Here is an 18,873-nt window from a genome sequence, read left to right as displayed (position 1 = left end):
TTAATCACAATTATTCGTATCATTTTTTGTAGTTAATCACAATTAATCGCAGATTTTGAAAGTGCTGAAATGTGCCATTATATATATTTCTTTTCCTGTCAAAATGCATTTATTTCCTTTTTAGGAAAGAAAACAAAACAATATATCAGTATAAAGATAGAAATGCACTAAAATAACACCAATTACAGTAACATTAAACGTTTCCCAAAATCTAATTTGGAGGTTGACTAATTGAAAGAACTAGTACCCAGGGGTAACATTTTCATTACAATGGGCATTAAATCTCTTAAATTCTCATCCTCCATAATGTGAATCTGTGTCTATCTGCTTTGCTACAGCAATCATGAAGCTGCGTTCATGATTCGCGTCAGGGCGTCAATGCCAACTCCAAGCGCCGCTTTGAACTCCACATGAAAAGCGCTTGCAGAAAAAAAACGTCTCGTTTTGGTGATAGTAACATCTTGACGTGCTTCTGTTGTAATTAATATGTGCATTACATAGTCTGAAAAATTCTTGATTTCTATCACTTGATTTCTATCATTTTCATCTAAAGTCCCGTCTGGGCTTGTTTTGTACATTAAATAGTGCTAAGAGTTCCTTTCTCCATCATTTTATCACTGACAGGTACATGGGTAAACCCAAAAATCAGCCTTATTATACAGTGCTTCCTTAACACTGATTTATTGACTAGTCGTTCAGGCAACTGAGCAACTAGTCTAGTCTAGAATTTTAAAATGGGTAGTTTTGGACATCCTACAATTAGGCATATATCTGTCATACCTGCATGCTGCTCTTTATGCATTCTGCCTGCGTAACCTTATTTTGGGTGTATTGAGGAAGCCAGGTGTAGTGAAGTGGTTTGGGAACATTCTCGCCCACAGCTGCATTAGCATGAGAAAACCAAAAGATTGCATTCAGTATTGTCAGCAGCAAATGGTCCTCGATGAACCCATAATGCTGCCTTGTTTTGCTGAGCTTGAACTAACACATTGTGTGTATTTAAAAGCTAATTACTGCAAGAGGCTCCAATGTTACAAAAACACCTTCCCATCCTACGGCCAAAGAACTTCCAGGCGGAAGTTGTGTGGAAGAGCACTGTTTGCTAACTCAGTTCAGCATAATAATAGGCTCAGCACTCAAGGACTCATTTGTTAGGCGATTTACTGAATTCCGGTGTATTTGCAGGTTTTGGAGCATTGGGATCCTCACAGCAGTCCCACGACCAGTCTATCTATCCATGCTCTTCCCCACAGTGCTCCGTATCTACACTGGCCCTCAGGTCCAGAGTTTGACATGGGCAAGCCTGACCCCTATTACCTGTATGAGAAGTCCAGGGCTATCTATGAGAATAGGCGTAAGTAACCAAAGCAACGTTTTTGTCAGCGGCAAAAGCTGCAGTTGATGTCTTTCTATGTAATTACTGTAGTTGGTTTATTTAATATAGTTTGCCGTATTTTCATGGTAAAAATTCACACAAATTCTCAAACAGATCAAACACATTGGATTTATGCTTTGCTTTTAAATTTGTGTCTGTCCTTCAAAATAAATGTATAGGGTCAATCGACAGCATTTGTGGCATAATGTTGATAACCACAAAAATACATTTCGACTCATCCCTTCTTTTCTTTAAAAAAAGGCAAACACTCACTGTTTCAAAAGTATAGACACATAAACAATATGCGTGTTAACATGATTTTAGTGTGATAAAATCACTTACTAGCCTTTTCTGTGTAAAGTTATAGCCAATTTTACAACTTCGCTGTCATGTTGATGTAATGGCATAAACCTTAAAACCCTAAAACGACCGAAAAAAATGACAAATAAAACATCTTTAGGGCTCAAATAACAAATGAGTCTTAACAGAAGAATTAATGGAAATGCTTTTATAAAATTAATAGCTTCACATTTTTGCCTTTTAAACCCTCCAAAAATTGGCCCCATTTACTTCCACTGTAAGTGCCTCGCTGAGTGGCAGGACATTTTGTCGGATGGTTGGTTTCCATTTCTGTGGCATTGTGCTGGGTAGCCCTACCATGGGGAAAATCTCATTGGTCCAAAATCACACTCTGTATAGCGGTATATTAAACATTAAAAATGTTCTGATTGTTTGTGAATTGCAAAGAATTTCCACTTTCATTGTGGACAGACAAATTTGTTGGTGGAAATGTATTGCATTGCGCCTGGTTAGGGCATGTTGTAAGTCTCCATCGACCGTTATATCACCTATCTCAGACTTATGAAAGGGTATTTTCATTGTTGTATCTCACAACCTATTGTTGTATATCCAGACTGGTCAGATAAAATCACATTACTATACCTACATTTTTGCTAAATGATTTATACATGGCTTATTATATGTATCAAGGCAGTTTCCTGGTGAAATTAGCACTAGAGTTGCAACAACAACAATCACTTTTATTTATTTTAATTTTATTTACTCTTTTCATGAGTAAAAGGCAAACACTTTTCACTCTGTTCCTCACACAACGCTATCTTATAACATCAAAACACTAAAATATAGCGCGTGAATTGTAAGGCGATACCATTTAACGTTTGCATTTTATAACCAACTATATTTATAAGCTTGTCAGAGTGCAATCAAAGTGTGCGGTAGCTCAACTAATAGAAAATTCATACAGGGTACGAGTCCTGAAGAGCACACGAGTCGAAACGTGAGCCGAAAGTGTCATAGAAGCACCACAAAATGATGTGGTTGCTTCAGCAATTGCATTTTTTATCTCCCATTTACTTGTTATGACACAGTTGGTTAGGTTTAGGGTAGGGAGGTAGTTTTGTTGATTTAAAAGTCAATAGAGCATTAACATTAAAAACCTCATATGTTTGGGAAAAATTTTAACTCACTTTAAGTCCTACATAGTGAACATTTCCCTTGGAACTGCTGTGATGCAAGGAACCATGCAATATCATTTTGTAAGAATGTCACCACAGTCACAGAATTTTCATGAGATCAGGGGAGCAGAACTTCATTCTATCAAGACTTTGACCACATTTACATGCACTTAAGAAAATGGCATATTCCAGGGTTTTGCAGAAAGTGCCGTTTGTGCTCAAGTGCACCGGAGGAACCCCAAAGTCTGATGTAAAGGGAAACCCCACTATTGCAGCGCAGTCATCTGTCGCATTACACAGTGCACGCTGCTTTCGTGTCTTCAGCAGCTTTCGCACATTAAACAGCTTTCTGGAGTATGTGTAAATGAGCTATTTTAATTCGATATCCACAGAAGTTATTACTCCACCCCCAGCGTAACGTCATTATTGACAGCTCTATCTTGTTGAACCAATGTGGTTCACACGATGGATGTGCGACATACTTACTATGGTTTCGGGAAACTGTCATGACTAGCTTGTTAATTTCTCCAACTATGCATTGTACCAGTGTAGTTAAGCAGCGAGTTACATAGTTGTACAGTAAATGCACCCCAGACTGGTTTTCCTCCATAATAACTTTTTTTGGGGTGGTCATGTCTTGCTACATTGGAATTAGTCCACGCCGAGATGCATAAATCTTCTCTCCACTGTCTGGGTGTGAACTCCAATGGCCTTAAATTCATTGGCTTCATGTTGTATAACAGAGTTACCTAGTTGTACAGGAGACGCACCCCTGGCTGTTTGTCCTCCATATTAATTTGTATTTTATTTTTTTTTATTATTTTTTTTTTGGATGGTCGTGTCTTGCTACATTGGAATTATTCCACGATGAGATGCATAAATCTTCCCTCCACTCCAATGGCCTTAAGTTCTTTGACTTCATGTTGTATAACATTTTACATTATTAATGCAAGCACTCTCTTTACCATCTTTAGAGATGTTACAAGACACTGAAGCTTTCTGGACATTCAGAAGTTTTAGTGAATCAACAAAAATATTCACTTGCATAGGTTTAATAAATCAAGAAGTTATTTATATATTCAAAAATACATTTATATATTCATTATTATATGTTATTACCTGAAACCTATTGTTTATGGAAGGGATATGTCTGCCTTGTCAGCAGATACGATGTTGCGTACTGTATTTGAAAGCAAAGCTTTACCACACTGGACTCCAAATTAATGGTTGTTTGTCTTTTGGAAGCCAGATTATTTGTATCCATCTTGTATACCTCATTCCTACCCCATTTTGACACACACCGTAAAATATGGTTTGCAAACTACAGATTTATGGAGCCAAGAAACACTGTGAATAAAAGTTGTGGTTAGAGTTCTCTATGTTTCAGTTTCTCTCCCAGGTGAGTATGCTTAGCTCCTGAAGACTGATTACATCTCACAATTTGTTTCTGAAACTGATCTTATTTAATAAGGTCAGATGATGTTTTATAAAGTCATAAATTGCCTCATTTTGTGAAATGTCACTCCCTAAACTGACAACAACAGGAATTTTTTGGTCTAATCAATCATAACACTATTAATGTTTTATAGATGTTTGTATATGCAGTAGATGTTGTTGATAGTCTGTCAGGAAGGCAAGTCAACTGAATTGTTCAAACTCAAGCGAGGTAGCTGAGTGCTGGGTAATATAGCTAAAAAAAATAAAAATAATATTGTTTAGCCTTTTGATGATATTTGATATGTAGGGAAGACCGGGGCGAGTTGTTACGTGGGGAAGTTGTCACAAGGGTTATATCTCAGTAAGTGTAAGGTTTTGAGTAAAAAGTCCAGACACACAAATGGGTTTTCTCTAGGAGTTGTTTTGTGTGTTGGTTTCAAGCACCTACATCAGAACTTTCTTAAATTAGAATAAATACATTATAATTTAATTTAGAATTCAAACCTAGACAACTAGACATGAAATGTTCCTGTCTTAACGTTTTCTGTTTAAGGCCAAGTCCATGCAAATCTGTTTAAGTTCGAAAACTCAGTTTTCAGTTTCCTAACATCATAGTTTTCAAGTATGTAGTAACGGAGCGTTTTGGAAACACTACATTTTTGATTGTGATTTTGGTGATGGAAAAGGCAGATAACCTATTTATTCACCAGATTAAGGGTTTGGTACATATATATTTCATCAGACACATGTTTGTATTATTATTCACAAGATATGAAGTTGGAGACATGATGTATGTGTTGAGGGGGCACGTTTCCAAAGTCACATTTTTCTTTTCGTGCCCTCACTTCAATTAAGAACACTTGATTTATCTAATCAAAATAACCAAATTTGCATTGAAATGATGATAAAAATATAGATGGATATTGTTAATCAGTGATTGCTTTTTGTGACGAGGAGGAGGTCGTGGCCGGCGCTGAATCAGCTGATCAGCGGGAGAGCGAGGTAAGGGGCGGCCGGAGGCACTGGTTCGAGAGAGAGAGAGACACACGCGGTCGCACTGCACGCTTGGTTAAGTTGAGTTTCTTATTAAACTTTATGATGACTGTTCTGCCTGTCCCCGCCTCCTCCTTGCCTATCCTTATACTGTTACAGTGGTGCCAAAACTCCGCTGTTGCGGAGTCCTCACCGCTTCCGTCTGCCAAAGGAGCAGCCGCGGCAATCTGCCTGGGAACGGCAGTGAGTCCTCCAGTCCCTGGCAGATGGAACCGCTCCACCCCTTCTCGGCAGACGGCCGCGGTTCCTCCGGCTCTCGGCAGCTGGCAGCGACCCCTCTGTCCCGAGGCAGATGGCCGTGGCTGCTCCCCTGGCGGATGGCAGCGGCAAGGACTCCACGATAGCGCATCCCTCCTCCCTCCCGGGTTTCGGCACCACTGTAACAGTATAAGGACGGGCAAGGAGGAGGCGGCAACCGGCAGAACAGTCAACATAAAGTTTTAATGCAAAACTCAACATAAAACAAACATAAAGCATAACACAAACAGACACACACAACGCGGCTGCATGCATCTCTCTCTCTCGAACCGGCGCCTCTGGCCGCCCCTTATCTCGCTCTCCCACTGATCAGCTGATTCAGCGCCGGCCTTGCCTCATCATGGCCACGCCTTCCTCCTCGTCACACTTTTATTTCAACTCTAGAGGCTGCTGTTATTCTGTAGAACCAAGTTGTTCAAACTGTAGAATCCTCTGGAGGAGAAACATGGAGGAATAAAAAATACTATCGGCAACTATCGGCATAGAGTTTTGCCGATAACTGATAGTTCCAAAAAATATAAACATATAGAATATATATGAAAAAAGTGGCTGGTAAAATTGGGCATTCACTAGCCACTGTGGCTAGTGGGCAAAAAAGTTAATTTCGTACCCTGATTTTAAGTATTCAAGATATTGGCCTGCCGTAGCAGAGAGACAGCAGGAATGAGGCAGATTGATTGAAGATTGGAGTCTCTCTGAGAATTAGAATCAGGCCCAAGCTCCACTTGGAATTATAATAAATACATTATGCATCCTGTAGAGTTTGTAGAGAGACATGAGTAAGCTGAGAAAAGGGCTGTGTGGACGTTTTTAGGCAGAAATGTACTCCTCATGCTGATCTCGATATTAGTTCCTGTCTGCTGTGAGCAAGGAACTTAAAGGGATAGTTCACCCCAAAATTAAAATTCTCTCATCATTTACTCGCCCTCTGGCCATCCCAGATGTGTATGACTTTCTTTCTTCTGCTGAACACAAGCAAAAAATATCTGTAGGTCTTTACAATGCAAGTGAATGGTGGCCAGAATATTGCAGGTCCTAAAAGCACGTAAAGGCAGCATAAAAGTGATCCAAATGACTCCAGTGGTTAAATCCATATCTTCAGAAGTTATATGATAGGTGTGGGTGAGAAACAGATCAATATTTAAGTGCTTTTTTACTATAAATCTCCACTTTCACATTCTTCTTCTTTTGTTTTTGGCGAAACATATTCTTTGTTGTTATCGCCACCTGCTGGGCAGGGAGGAGAATTTATATTAAAAAAGGAACTACAGTGGTGTGAAAAAGTGTTTGCCTGATTTCTTATTTTTTTGCATGTTTGTCACACTTAAATGTTTCAGATCATCAAACAAGTTTAAAAATTAGTCAAAGATAACACAAGTAAACACAAAATGCAGTTTTTAAATGAAGGTTGTTATTATTAAGGGAAAACAAAATCCAAACCTACATGGCCCTGTGTGAAAAAGTGTTTGCCCCACCTGTTAAAACATAACTTAACTGTGGTTTATCACACCTGAGTTCAATTTCTCTAGCCACACCCAGGCCTGATTACTGCCACACCTGTTCTCAATCAAGAAATCACTTAAATAGGACCTGCCTGACAAAGTGAAGTAGACCAAAAGATCTTCAAAAGCTAGACATTATGCCGAGATCCAAAGAAATTCAGGAACAAATGAGAAAGAAAGTAATTGAGATCTATCAGTCTGGAAAAGGTTATAAAGCCATTTCTAAAGCTTTGGGACTCCAGAGAACCACAGTGAGAGCCATTATCCACAAATGGCGAAAACATGGAACAGTGGTGAACCTTCCCAGGAATGGCCGGCCGACCAAAATTACACCAAGAGTGCAGCGACGACTCATCCAAGAGGTCACAAAAGACCCCACAACAACATCCAAAGAACTGCAGGCCTCACTTGCCTCAGTTAAGGTCAGTGTTCATGACTCCACCATAAGAAAGAGACTGGGCAAAAATGGCCTGCATGGCAGAGGTCCAAGACGAAAACCACTGCTGAGCAAAAAGAACATTAAGGCTCGTCTCATTTTTGCCAGAAAACATCATGATGATCCCCAAGACCTTTGGGAAAATACTCTGTGGACTGACGAGACAAAAGTTGAACTTTTTGGAAGGTGTGTGTCCCATTACATCTGGCGTAAAAGTAACACCGCATTTCAGAAAAAGAACATCATACCAACAGTAAAATATGGTGGTGGTAGTGTGATGGTCTGGGGCTGTTTTGCTGCTTCAGGACCTGGAAGACTTGCTGTGATAAATGGAACCATAAATTCTGCTGTCTACCAAAAAATCCTGAGGAGAATGTCCGGCCATCTGTTCGTGACCTCAAGCTGAAGCGAACTTGGGTTATGCAGCAGGACAATGATCCAAAACACACCAGCAAGTCCACCTCTGAATGGCTGAAGAAAAACAAAATTAAGACTTTGGAGTGGCCTAGTCAAAGTCCTGACCTGAATCCTACTGAGATGCTGTGGCATGACCTTAAAAAGGCAGTTCATGCTCGAAAACCCTCCAATGTGGCTGAATTACAACAATTCTGCAAAGATGAGTGGGCCAAAATTCCTCCACAGCACTGTAAAAGACTCATTGCAAGTTATCGCAAACGCTTGATTGCAGTTGTTGCTGCTAAGGGTGGCCCGACCAGTTATTAGGTTTAGGGGGCAATCACTTTTTCACACAGGGCCATGTAGGTTTGGATTTTGTTTTCCCTTAATAATAACAACCTTCATTTAAAAACTGCATTTTGTGTTTACTTGTGTTATCTTTGACTAATATTTAAACTTGTTTGATGATCTGAAACATTTAAGTGTGACAAATATGCAAAAAAATAAGAAATCAGGAAGGGGGCAAACACTTTTTCACACCACTGTATATGAACTTCATCTGTGGTTTCTCTACAAGGACACCTGTGTAAACTTGAAAAATCACCATGGGACTAGTTGGTTTAAAGCAACTGCAAAATAATAATAATAATAAGTGAGAAGTGAAGTTAGTTCTGAGAAAAACTCTAGCATTATTTACTTCCACATTCCACTTGGTTCAAAATTTGATCTAATTCAGTTACATTCAATTGACTTTTTGAAGTGTGGGTTAAGTGTCCAAATACTTTTTAGGCCACTGTATATTATCTATACTGCTTTGTGCATTTGGCTTTGCATCATATTAGCAGTGAGTCAAGTTATCTGTATACAGTATTATAGTTAGTGTATTTCCAGGTGTGTTTGTGTATGTAGGTGGATAAAGGCTGGGATTTATGGGCTGTCCCCTTCTCTCTTTCTCTCTCTCTCAGAGCCAGGGCTTCCTCGAACGGCCCTCCCTAATGACCCCTCCGGTAAGTAAATAAATCTGCACCCAAAACAGAAACACACTGTCAAAAAGAGTTCTGCATAGACTTAATAAAGTAAAAGTCTGAAAGTCTAAAATTGGTTTTTCATCCAGTGACCTTTATGAAATAGTACCTGAAGTTTGTGGTTTATGTACAGAATAGTTTCCCAAAATGGCTTGAATGAATTCTGAGATAAATGTGTGTCACCAATGTTCCTCTGTGCAGCGGCTGAGTTCCATGAGGTGGAGGTACATCTGCGCAGATACAAGTCTGGTTTCGGCTTCAGGATTCTGGGTGGGGAGGAACCAGGACAGCCTGTGAGTCCGGAGGCCCAGGAGAAGGCTCGTACTCTAGAACTAACACACATTCTTTCAAAGACAGAGCTAACCAAAATTGTACCTTTAGGGGTACAGCAGCTTGTCACTGGGTCAGTACCCTCAAAGGTACACCCACTGTATGCTTTACATGTCAATTGGTACATATGTGTACCTGATCTGTCCCAAAAGGGTACATAATAGTACGTTAAGTGTCTTTTCAGTCCCTAAAGGGTATATATTAGTTAAGAAGGTACAGTGGGTGTACAACTTTTACAAAAAAGTTTCCTGACAGTGTACTCACTCTAATAGATGTCACAATCCATGACTAACATTAATGCTTACCAGAAACAATTTCTAAACCAGTAACCGTATTATTTACTGGACAAACACTTTAATCTAAAGTGACTTACAGTGCATTCAAAGTATACATTTTATCAGCATCTATGTTCCCTGGGTATTGAGTCCATAACCCTGCTTTTGCAAGCACTTTGGTGTACCAGTTGAGCTAAAAAAACTAGGTGACAAACTTAACCAACAAATACCAGGCTGCTTTACTAACTTGACCAGCAGTGCTGCCTTATTCAGATCCATAGTAACAGCCCTGTGCCTGTACAGATCCTGATTGGTGCAATCATCGAGAAGAGCCCAGCAGATAAAGACGGGCGTCTCCGGCCCGGAGACGAGCTGATGTCGGTCGATGGAATCCCTGTGGCAGGAAAACCTCACCGTTATGTCATCGACCTGATGCATGGAGCAGCCCGGAATGGCCAGGTCAAACTCACTGTGCGACGGGGAGTTCAGACAACAGGTGAACAAGATCAAACATGAAGGTCAAAGATCAAAGGTTATTTACCAAGGGACAATGTTTGCAAAGTTTTACACTTTAACAGTCATTATGTTTTAACCTTTTAAGATGGGCCCACCGGCAGGTGTCATATGTCATTTGAAAGCTCTCGAAGAGTAGAATACAAACAGCCTATTTTTATACCCACAGACAAAATATACACAAGTAATAGCTAAGTATATGTCTTTGACATACATGTTACATGCCACATTTTTGCTTATAACTTCACGAAAAATAAACAGAACATAAAATATCACATACTGTACCTTTATCTTTAAAACGAGCCCACACACAACGTAATTGGATATATAGATCATTAGATAATCCACACAAAGCACAATGTGCACACAGCACATAATGTGCTATCTGGCTAAAAACACATTGCTTTCCTGGATCAGACGACTTTATCGTAAATGATGTAGTATGTTGTCTAGTATCATGGAATGCTAAACCAATCGTGTTAGGATTCAGATTTCTGCAACTAGAGGTGGAAATCATCAAAATATGAGCAGAGAGGATTGTTTATTCTAATTACACATGGCCATCAGGAGATGGTGCCAAGTACATGAAACAGACTTAATGATGGCTCAAATGGCACAGAATGGAACAGAATGAGATTTCATTACTCATGCCAGCATGCTTTGGAGAGAGAGCATACCTTTAGTCATTGTGGTATCTGCATGTGTAATTAGTGCTTATGTACAATTATAATTGTACACTAGGATCAATTATATTTGTAATGCTATAACTTTTGATTGCTTTGTCGTATCAACACAAAATTGATATACACCGATCAGCCACAACATTAAAACCACCTGCCTAATATTGTGTAGGTCCATCTTGTGCCGCCAAAACAGTGCCAACCCGCATCTCAGAATAGCATTCCGAGATGCTATTTTTCTCACCACAATTGTACAGAGTGGTTATCTGAGTTACCATAGACTTTGTCAGTTTGAACCAGTCTGGCCATTCTCTGTTGACTTCTCTCATCAACAAGGCATTTTCATCCGCAGAACTGCCGCCCACTGGATGTTTTTTGTTTTTGGTACCATTCGGAGTAAATTCTAGAGACTGTTGTGTGTGAAAATCCCAGGAGATCAGCAGTTACAGAAATACTCAAACCAGTCCGTCTGGCACCAACAATCATCCATGCGATTATCTAATAAGCCAATCATGTGGCAGCAGTGCAGTGCATAAAATCATGCAGATATGGGTCAGGACCTTCAGTTAATGTTCACATCAACCATCAGAATGTGGAAAAAATGTGATCTCAGTGATTTGGAGCGTGGCATGATTGTTGGTGCCAGATGGGCTGGTTTGATTATTTCTGTAACTGCTGATCTCCTGGGATTTTCACACTCAACAGTTGTTAGAAAATAATCTTGACTCATAGAAAATAATCTTGACTCGTCCCTTAATTTGTTAAAACAAACAAAAATCACGTCTACAGTAATCAACTTAGAAACAATAGAAGTCTATGGGGCAAGACATTTCATATGGGGCAACCTTTCAACTCCTGTCATGACACTGTAAAGTCGCTAAACCCGGTAACTTTCACAAGATACATGCTAGGAAAACAAAAAGGGACATGGCGTAACAATCCGCAAAGTACTGTTTGCATGGAGCAAACTCCACCCACTGGAATTAAATCAGTGACACGTAACCAGTAGTTCATCCACCTAGAAAAGTAGTCCCAAATTAATGGACAATTTATACAACCTGACAGCTCAAATAACACAAATTGTTACAGAATAATTGATATAAGCACAAAAAGTGCTTTTTAACACTCTGGTATGCCTTGCCCCATAGTCTTCCATTGTGATGCGCTTATAATGGAAGACTATGGGGCAAGGCATTCTGGAGGTTTTAAAAGCAGAAATTTAAAGCTGTATTTGTGTTAAACACAATTTTTAATTTGTGTTTACAAAATGAGATCAAAATTACACTCTGTGGCAATTGACAGTATGCCACAAATGCTGTCAATAGAGCTTAACTTGTTTTGAACATGGAATATTCCCAAATCACACAAATAAACTCCTCTCACTTTCAACTGCTTTTATTTTCAGCAAATTTAACGTGTAAATATTTGTATGAGCATAAAAATATTCAACAATTAAGACATAAACTGAACACGTTTCACAGACATGTGACTAACAGAAATGGAATAATGTGTCCCTGAACAAAGGAGGGGTCAAAATCAAAAGTAACAGTCAGTATCTGTTGTGGCCACCAGCTGCATTAAGTACTGCAGTGCATCTCCTCCTCAGGGACTGCACCAGATTTGCCAGTTCTTGCTGTGAGATGTTACCCCATTCTTCCACCAAGGCACTTGCAAGTTCCTGGACATTTCTGGGGGGAATGGCCCTAGCCCTCACCCTCCGATCCAACAGGTCCCAGATGTGCTCAATGGGACTGAGATCCGGGCTCTTTGCTGGCCATGGCAGAACACTGACATTCCTGTCTTGCAGGAAATCAAGCACAGAACGAGCAGTATGGCAGGTGGCATTGTCATGCTGGAGGATCATGTCAGGTGAGCCTGCAGGAAGGGTACCACATGAGGGAGGAGGATGTCTTCCCTGTAACGCACAGCGTTGAGATTGCCTGCAATGACAACAAGCTCAGTCTGATGATGCTGTGACACACCGCCCCAGACCATAACGGACCCTCCACCTCCAAATCGATCCCACTCCAGAATACAGGCCTCGGTGTAACGCTCATTCCTTCGACGATAAACGCGAGTCCGACCATCATCCCTGGTGAGAAAAAACTGAGACTCGTCAGTGAAGAGCACTTTTTGCCAGTCCTGTCTGGTCCAGCGAAGGTGGGTTTGTGCCCGTAGTTGCCGGTGATGTCTGGTAAGGACCTACCTTGCAACAGGCCTACAAGCCCTCATTCCAGCCTCTCTCAGCCTATTGCGGACAGTCTGAGCTCTGGTGGAGGGATTGTGCATTCCTGGTGTAACTCGGGCAGTTGTTGTTGCCATCTTGTACCTGTTCCGCAGGTGTGATATTCGGATGTACCGATCCTGTGCAAGTGTTGTTACACGTGGTCTGCCACTACGAGGACGATCAGCTGTCCTTCCTGTCTCCCTGTAGCACTGTCTTAGGCATCTCACAGTACGGGCATTGCAATTTATTGCCCTGGCCACATCTGTAGTCCTCATGCCTCCATGCAGCATGCCTAAGGCATGTTCACACAGATGAGCAGGGACCCTGGGCATCTTTCTTTTGGTGTATTTCAGAGTCAGTAGAAAGGTCTATTTAGTGTTCTAAGTTAAGGTCTTAATGACCGCTCCACAGGTACATGTTCATTAATTGTTTATGGTTTATTGAACAAGCATGGAAAACATTGTTTAAACCCTTTACAATAAAGATCTGTAAGTTATTTGGATTTTTGCAAAATTATCTTTAAAATACAATGTCCTGAAAAAGGGACGTTTCTTTTTTTGCTGAGTTTATATTGTGTATATGTTGTTTAAAGTTTTGGGTTTGTTATTTTCTGACAGTTACAGCAATTATAGACTGTTGCAACATGTGTTTGCTTATCATGTGTAGGGATGTAGGTTGTAATGAAGGTAAGGTAATGGGAGGTAATGAAGCAGGTTCTGTAATTTCACTACTGCTTGTAATACATCTACTCTCTCTCTCTCTCTCTCTTGCTCATCCACACTATGTAATATTTCTTGATGTAGCTGAGGCGCAGATCATGTGCCCACTGGAGCCCTGCCTCCGTCTGATTCATCCTCTCATTCTTATCTGTCTTGGACAATCGTTTCTCCTCCTCCATCTCAGTGGAGCACTAGGAGAAATGCCTGGCTGCTGTCTTTATTGGCTTAATTTATGATCACACAGAGGCTTCAAAACAGCTTTAGATGATCCCTTATTAGCTTGTCTGTCTTTTTCTTTTTTCTCTCATTGTTCCTCTCACACTGAAGAAGAACAAAAAAAACTGTATTTCTGTATTGATTTCCAGTAAGAATATCTAAACATACTTAAAACAAGATAAAATAACTTTTTGTGTAGGAAAATATAACTTGTTTTCAGAGAGTATGTCTTGAATTAATATTATTTTCTCTTACCCCTTTAGAAAATTGTTGCTTCTTGTGCTAAACATAAACCTCACTCAATTTGGTTAGATTGCAAAAAAAATAAAATAAAAATCAAAAAAAAAAAAAGAACTGTTTGCACAATGGGGTAAGAAAAATAACCTTTTTTGGAACATTGTATTTATTGGGTTTTTCCAGTAGTGCATATTTTCCACAACTAATATGTATATTTGAATTTGTCTATAACAAAACCCTAAAACAATACTTAAATTAAATTAAATATATATATATATATATATATATATATATATATATATATATATATATATTAAAAATTGCATTAAAAATAAAAATAATTTAATGAGTTATACTTATTTCAAATAAATAAATAATAATAATAATAATTCAAACAAGAAAAAAGTTAATAAATTGGGAGTACAAGTTACAACAAATATGATATCACCCATAGACATTTCCAGTGCAGTAGAGACTAACAAAATGCACATGCAAATATACATGACAAATGTCATTATTTTTAATAAATGATAAAAAGGTTCTTTGCCATTAAGAATATGTGATCTTTTCCACTGCAATGCATGAGTACATTTATTTTAGCCATCAAGATATAGTGGGCCTTTTTTCCAAGAGAGCCGTTTAGCCTGCAAAATACACATATATTAATATCTGAATATCGTTTTTAATATGCATATACACTAGAAGAGTACCTGTAATGAATAACCCAGTTAGGATTGCCACCCGTCCAGTAAAATATGGGATCATCCCGTATTTAAAGATAAAATGATGCATCCCATATTGATTCAATACGGGACATGATTTGTCACGTATTTAAGCTGGTCAGATGGCGTCATGGTGAAATCGTTCCAAATCACCAGTTTAACATTGATATAAGTTGGAAAATGTGCCTATGGTGGGTAAGGGACCATCTGAAAAGTCCACACATTGTGCTAAAACGTACTAATACTGTGGAGGGTGTGGTAAGGGACCGTCTGAAAAGTCCACAAATGGTGGTAAAACTGTGGAGTTTTTCTATATAAATATTCAATAAGATAAAACAATGTATGAATACAATCATAAAGACAAGTACAGGTAAAGGAAAAAAAATAAACAAATAAAATAAATAAAAATTCTTAAAAAAAAAATGTATGAACCATCCAAAATGTATACATAATAAAAAGAAGACAAATAATCGAAAAAATTAAAATAAATATATTTTTAACATATAAATTATGTATTTTTTTTTTAGAAGTCATGGGTCAGGAAAGTTCTCATTTTAGCATATAAGAAAGGATATACAATTTTTATTAATAACGCATATTAACTCAGCGCATTTATTGCTAAAACTGTGGAGGATGTGGTTAGGGGCCGTGATTGTGTGTTTTGCTTCTCAAGTAAATGTATCTTGTTTTAAAGATGTTAAACTTTTACTAGAAAATAGTTATTAAGAATTTGTTTTTTGTTTTTTTTGCCTGTGCTCTACCTTTCCTTATCTTGCAATTTTATTAAGTACTACTGATAACTCTATATGTCTAAAAATTGTACTCATCAGGCATTTAATGTGTGTAATGTTACTGTTTCTGGAAAATAATTAGGGAAAAGTAGTAGAAAATTGCTGATAAAGTGCTGGATAACGTTGAATATTCAAATTGTAAATGTTCCATTAAATATTCACAGTCCCTATTATCAAAATCAAGTACATCAAACTCTTTTATTTCACTTCTATCCCTTTAGCGTACTTTCTCTCTCTCACTCTGTTATCTTTAGGTGAACCCTTTCCAGAGAACGGCCGCAGTCCTGGATCTACCCAGCACAGCTCCCCAAGGAGTGACTTCAACTCCAGAATTTTCTCTAATAACTCCGCCCCATCCACTGTAGGCTCCTCCCCACCAGACACAGGAGCTAATCAGAATCAGCAGCCCAGTGACGTCACCATCCAACGCAAGGAGACCGAAGGATTCGGATTTGTTATTATCAGTTCATTGAACAGACCTGAAACCACGCCTGCTGCTGGTAAGCATACTACACATTCATTACAAACCATATTTGTTCTGTAAGCTGTTACACTGTACTCATAGGCTACTGACAGCTGAATATATCACAGTGGCTTGGAACCACCAAGTGAGTTCATACCATTTCCACTGATTTGTGTACAGTATCGGTATGTCATTTTACTGTTCCTTTCCATTGGGCATTAACATTTTGCATATTGTTATGCATAATGAATAAGGAATGTTCAAGTTAAGCTCTAACAACAGCATTTGTGGCTTGCTTTCGACTGCCAGAGACAATGATTTCATTTCATCCTTCAGTTTGTAAAACCAAAAAAAAAAAAAAACAAAACTGTGGAAGTCTATGGGTCAAGGCATTCCAGAGGATTAAAAAGCAGAAATGTGAAGCTCAAATTTGTGTTAAAGTGCTTATATTAATACTTCTAAACAAAAATGTCTTATTTGAGGTGTAAAGTTGTCTAAGTTGTTGTCTTTATCGTCATGCATTCCTGACTTAAATCGATAGTTCACCCAACAGTGAAAATTCACTCAACATTTACTGACCCTCATGCTGTCCCAAACTTATATGAGATTATTTCTTCTGCAGAACACAGAGATATTTTAAAGAATGTATGAGGTGTTTTTGTCCATACAATTCAAGTCAATGGGGTCCAAAATTTCAAGCTCCAAAAAAGCCAGCATTAAAGTAACCCATACAACTCAAGTGGTATAATCCATGTCTTCTGAAGCGATATGATAACTTTGGCTGAGAAACTTTGTGCTTATTCACAATAAACCTTTTACATCTGCAGTCTCCTTCCAAAATATGTATTGAAAATATCTTTGTTTGTATGGCACAGAAAAAAGAAAGTTATATAAGTTTGAAATGCAATGGGGGGGGGGGGGTTATTCCTTTAATTCCAGAGGATGGACTTTGCTCCAAGTAAACAGTACTTTGTGAATAATTTCATGTTAGCACATACAATGTTTAGGTCTTGTGGCTATACTTTCAAAACTGTGTGTATTATAACATTTATTCCAATACAATACCTTGCCCCTTAGACTTTCATTGTAAGTGCATTACTGTAAATGCAATTTGTGTATGTTTTCACAAACTGAGAGATAAATTGAAATTATTGTCTATGGTCATTTACAGCATGTCACAGATGTTGCCCACGGAGCTTAACCTTTGAACCCGAGACATTCCTTTAACATCTTGCCCAAAACAGTAGATGGTACGATGCTAATAGCTCACTCAGTCTTGCTGCTTCGGAGAGTCATAGTGGTATTAAAAATGCAGCATGTCTTTTAAACTTATATTTCAATAATTGATGCTCCTCTATTTGAGGTCTGAAGAGGCTGGCTACAATGTTCTAATGCAGCGCCCACGCTTGTAGAAAAAGGACAGTGCTAACAGGAAAGGAAATTTAGAGGCCATGATGGAAAACGCTAAAATTGGACGGACTCTGGCACTGTATCACGTAAAAAGTGTGTGTATATGTGTGTGTTGTCAGCTGTGCCTCATAAGATCGGGCGAATCATTGAGGGAAGTCCAGCAGACCACAGTGGAAAACTGAAAGTTGGAGATCGTATAATGGCTGTCAACAATCAGTCTATCGTTAATATGCCGCATGCGGACATCGTCAAACTGATCAAGGACGCCGGACTCAGTGTGACACTCAGGATCATCCCTCAGGATGGTGAGTGGATGTCTGTTGAACTTTTTGCAGAAAGTATCTGGATGCTTTTACTCAAATAGCAATGAAAAAAAGAGTAGTAAATGATGAAAGAAGTTTCATTTTTGGGTGAACTATCCCTTTAACAGCATCTGTTTTATTATGTCGATTACTACAGAAAATATTTAGTCCTTAGTTTGTTAAACAAGAATGAAATACAGTAATGCATGTCCAATAGAAGTCTATGGGGCAATTCATTTACCTTGAACAAACATTAAAAATATATACAGGTGCATCTCAATAAATTAGAATGTCGTGGAAAAGTTCATTTATTTCAGTAATTCAACTCAAATTGTGAAACTCGTGTATTAAATAAATTCAATGCACACAGACTGAAGAAGTTTAAGTCTTTGGTTCTTTTAATTGTGATGATTTTGGCTCACATTTAACAAAAACCCACCAATTCACTATCTCAAAAAATTAGAATATGGTGACATGCCAATCAGCTAATCAACTCAAAACACCTGCAAAGGTATCCTGAGCCTTCAAAATGGTCTCTCAGTTTGGTTCACTAGGCTACACAATCATGGGGAAGACTGCTGATCTGACAGTTGTCCAGAAGACAATCATTGACACCCTTCACAAGGAGGGTAAGCCACAAACATTCATTGCCAAAGAAGCTGGCTGTTCACAGAGTGCTGTATCCAAGCATGTTAACAGAAAGTTGAGTGGAAGGAAAAAGTGTGGAAGAAAAAGATTCACAACCAACCGAGAGAACCGCAGCCTTATGATTGTCAAGCAAAATTGATTCAAGAATTTGGGTGAACTCCACAAGGAATGGACTGAGGCTGGGGTCAAGGCATCAAGAGCCACCACACACAGACGTGTCAAGGAATTTGGCTACAGTTGTCGTATTCCTCTTGTTAAGCCACTCCTGAACCACAGACAACGTCAGAGGCGTCTTACCTGGGCTAAGGAGAAGAAGAACTGGACTGTTGCCCAGTGTTCCAAAGTCCTCTTTTCAGATGAGAGCAAGTTTTGTATTTCATTTG

General features: G+C 38.9%; 1 protein-coding gene across 1 annotated transcript in view; it reads left to right on the top strand.

The window, feature by feature from the left end:
* LOC127435396 (membrane-associated guanylate kinase, WW and PDZ domain-containing protein 2-like) overlaps positions 1-18,873 on the top strand; it is a 311,603-nt gene that overhangs the window by 269,965 nt on the left and 22,765 nt on the right. The window contains exons 12-17 of the mRNA XM_051688849.1: positions 1,186-1,354; positions 8,898-8,939; positions 9,159-9,274; positions 9,866-10,058; positions 15,922-16,167; positions 17,660-17,845. Coding sequence (XP_051544809.1) covers positions 1,186-1,354; positions 8,898-8,939; positions 9,159-9,274; positions 9,866-10,058; positions 15,922-16,167; positions 17,660-17,845 — 952 coding nt within the window. The remainder of the gene's footprint in view (positions 1-1,185; positions 1,355-8,897; positions 8,940-9,158; positions 9,275-9,865; positions 10,059-15,921; positions 16,168-17,659; positions 17,846-18,873) is intronic.

The sequence above is a fragment of the Myxocyprinus asiaticus genome, chromosome 45, assembly GCF_019703515.2.
Source record: "Myxocyprinus asiaticus isolate MX2 ecotype Aquarium Trade chromosome 45, UBuf_Myxa_2, whole genome shotgun sequence".
In the NCBI taxonomy this organism is placed as follows: Eukaryota; Metazoa; Chordata; class Actinopteri; order Cypriniformes; family Catostomidae; genus Myxocyprinus; species Myxocyprinus asiaticus.
Note: the sequence above shows the minus strand (reverse complement) of the source record. Positions and strands in the feature narration are given on the sequence as shown.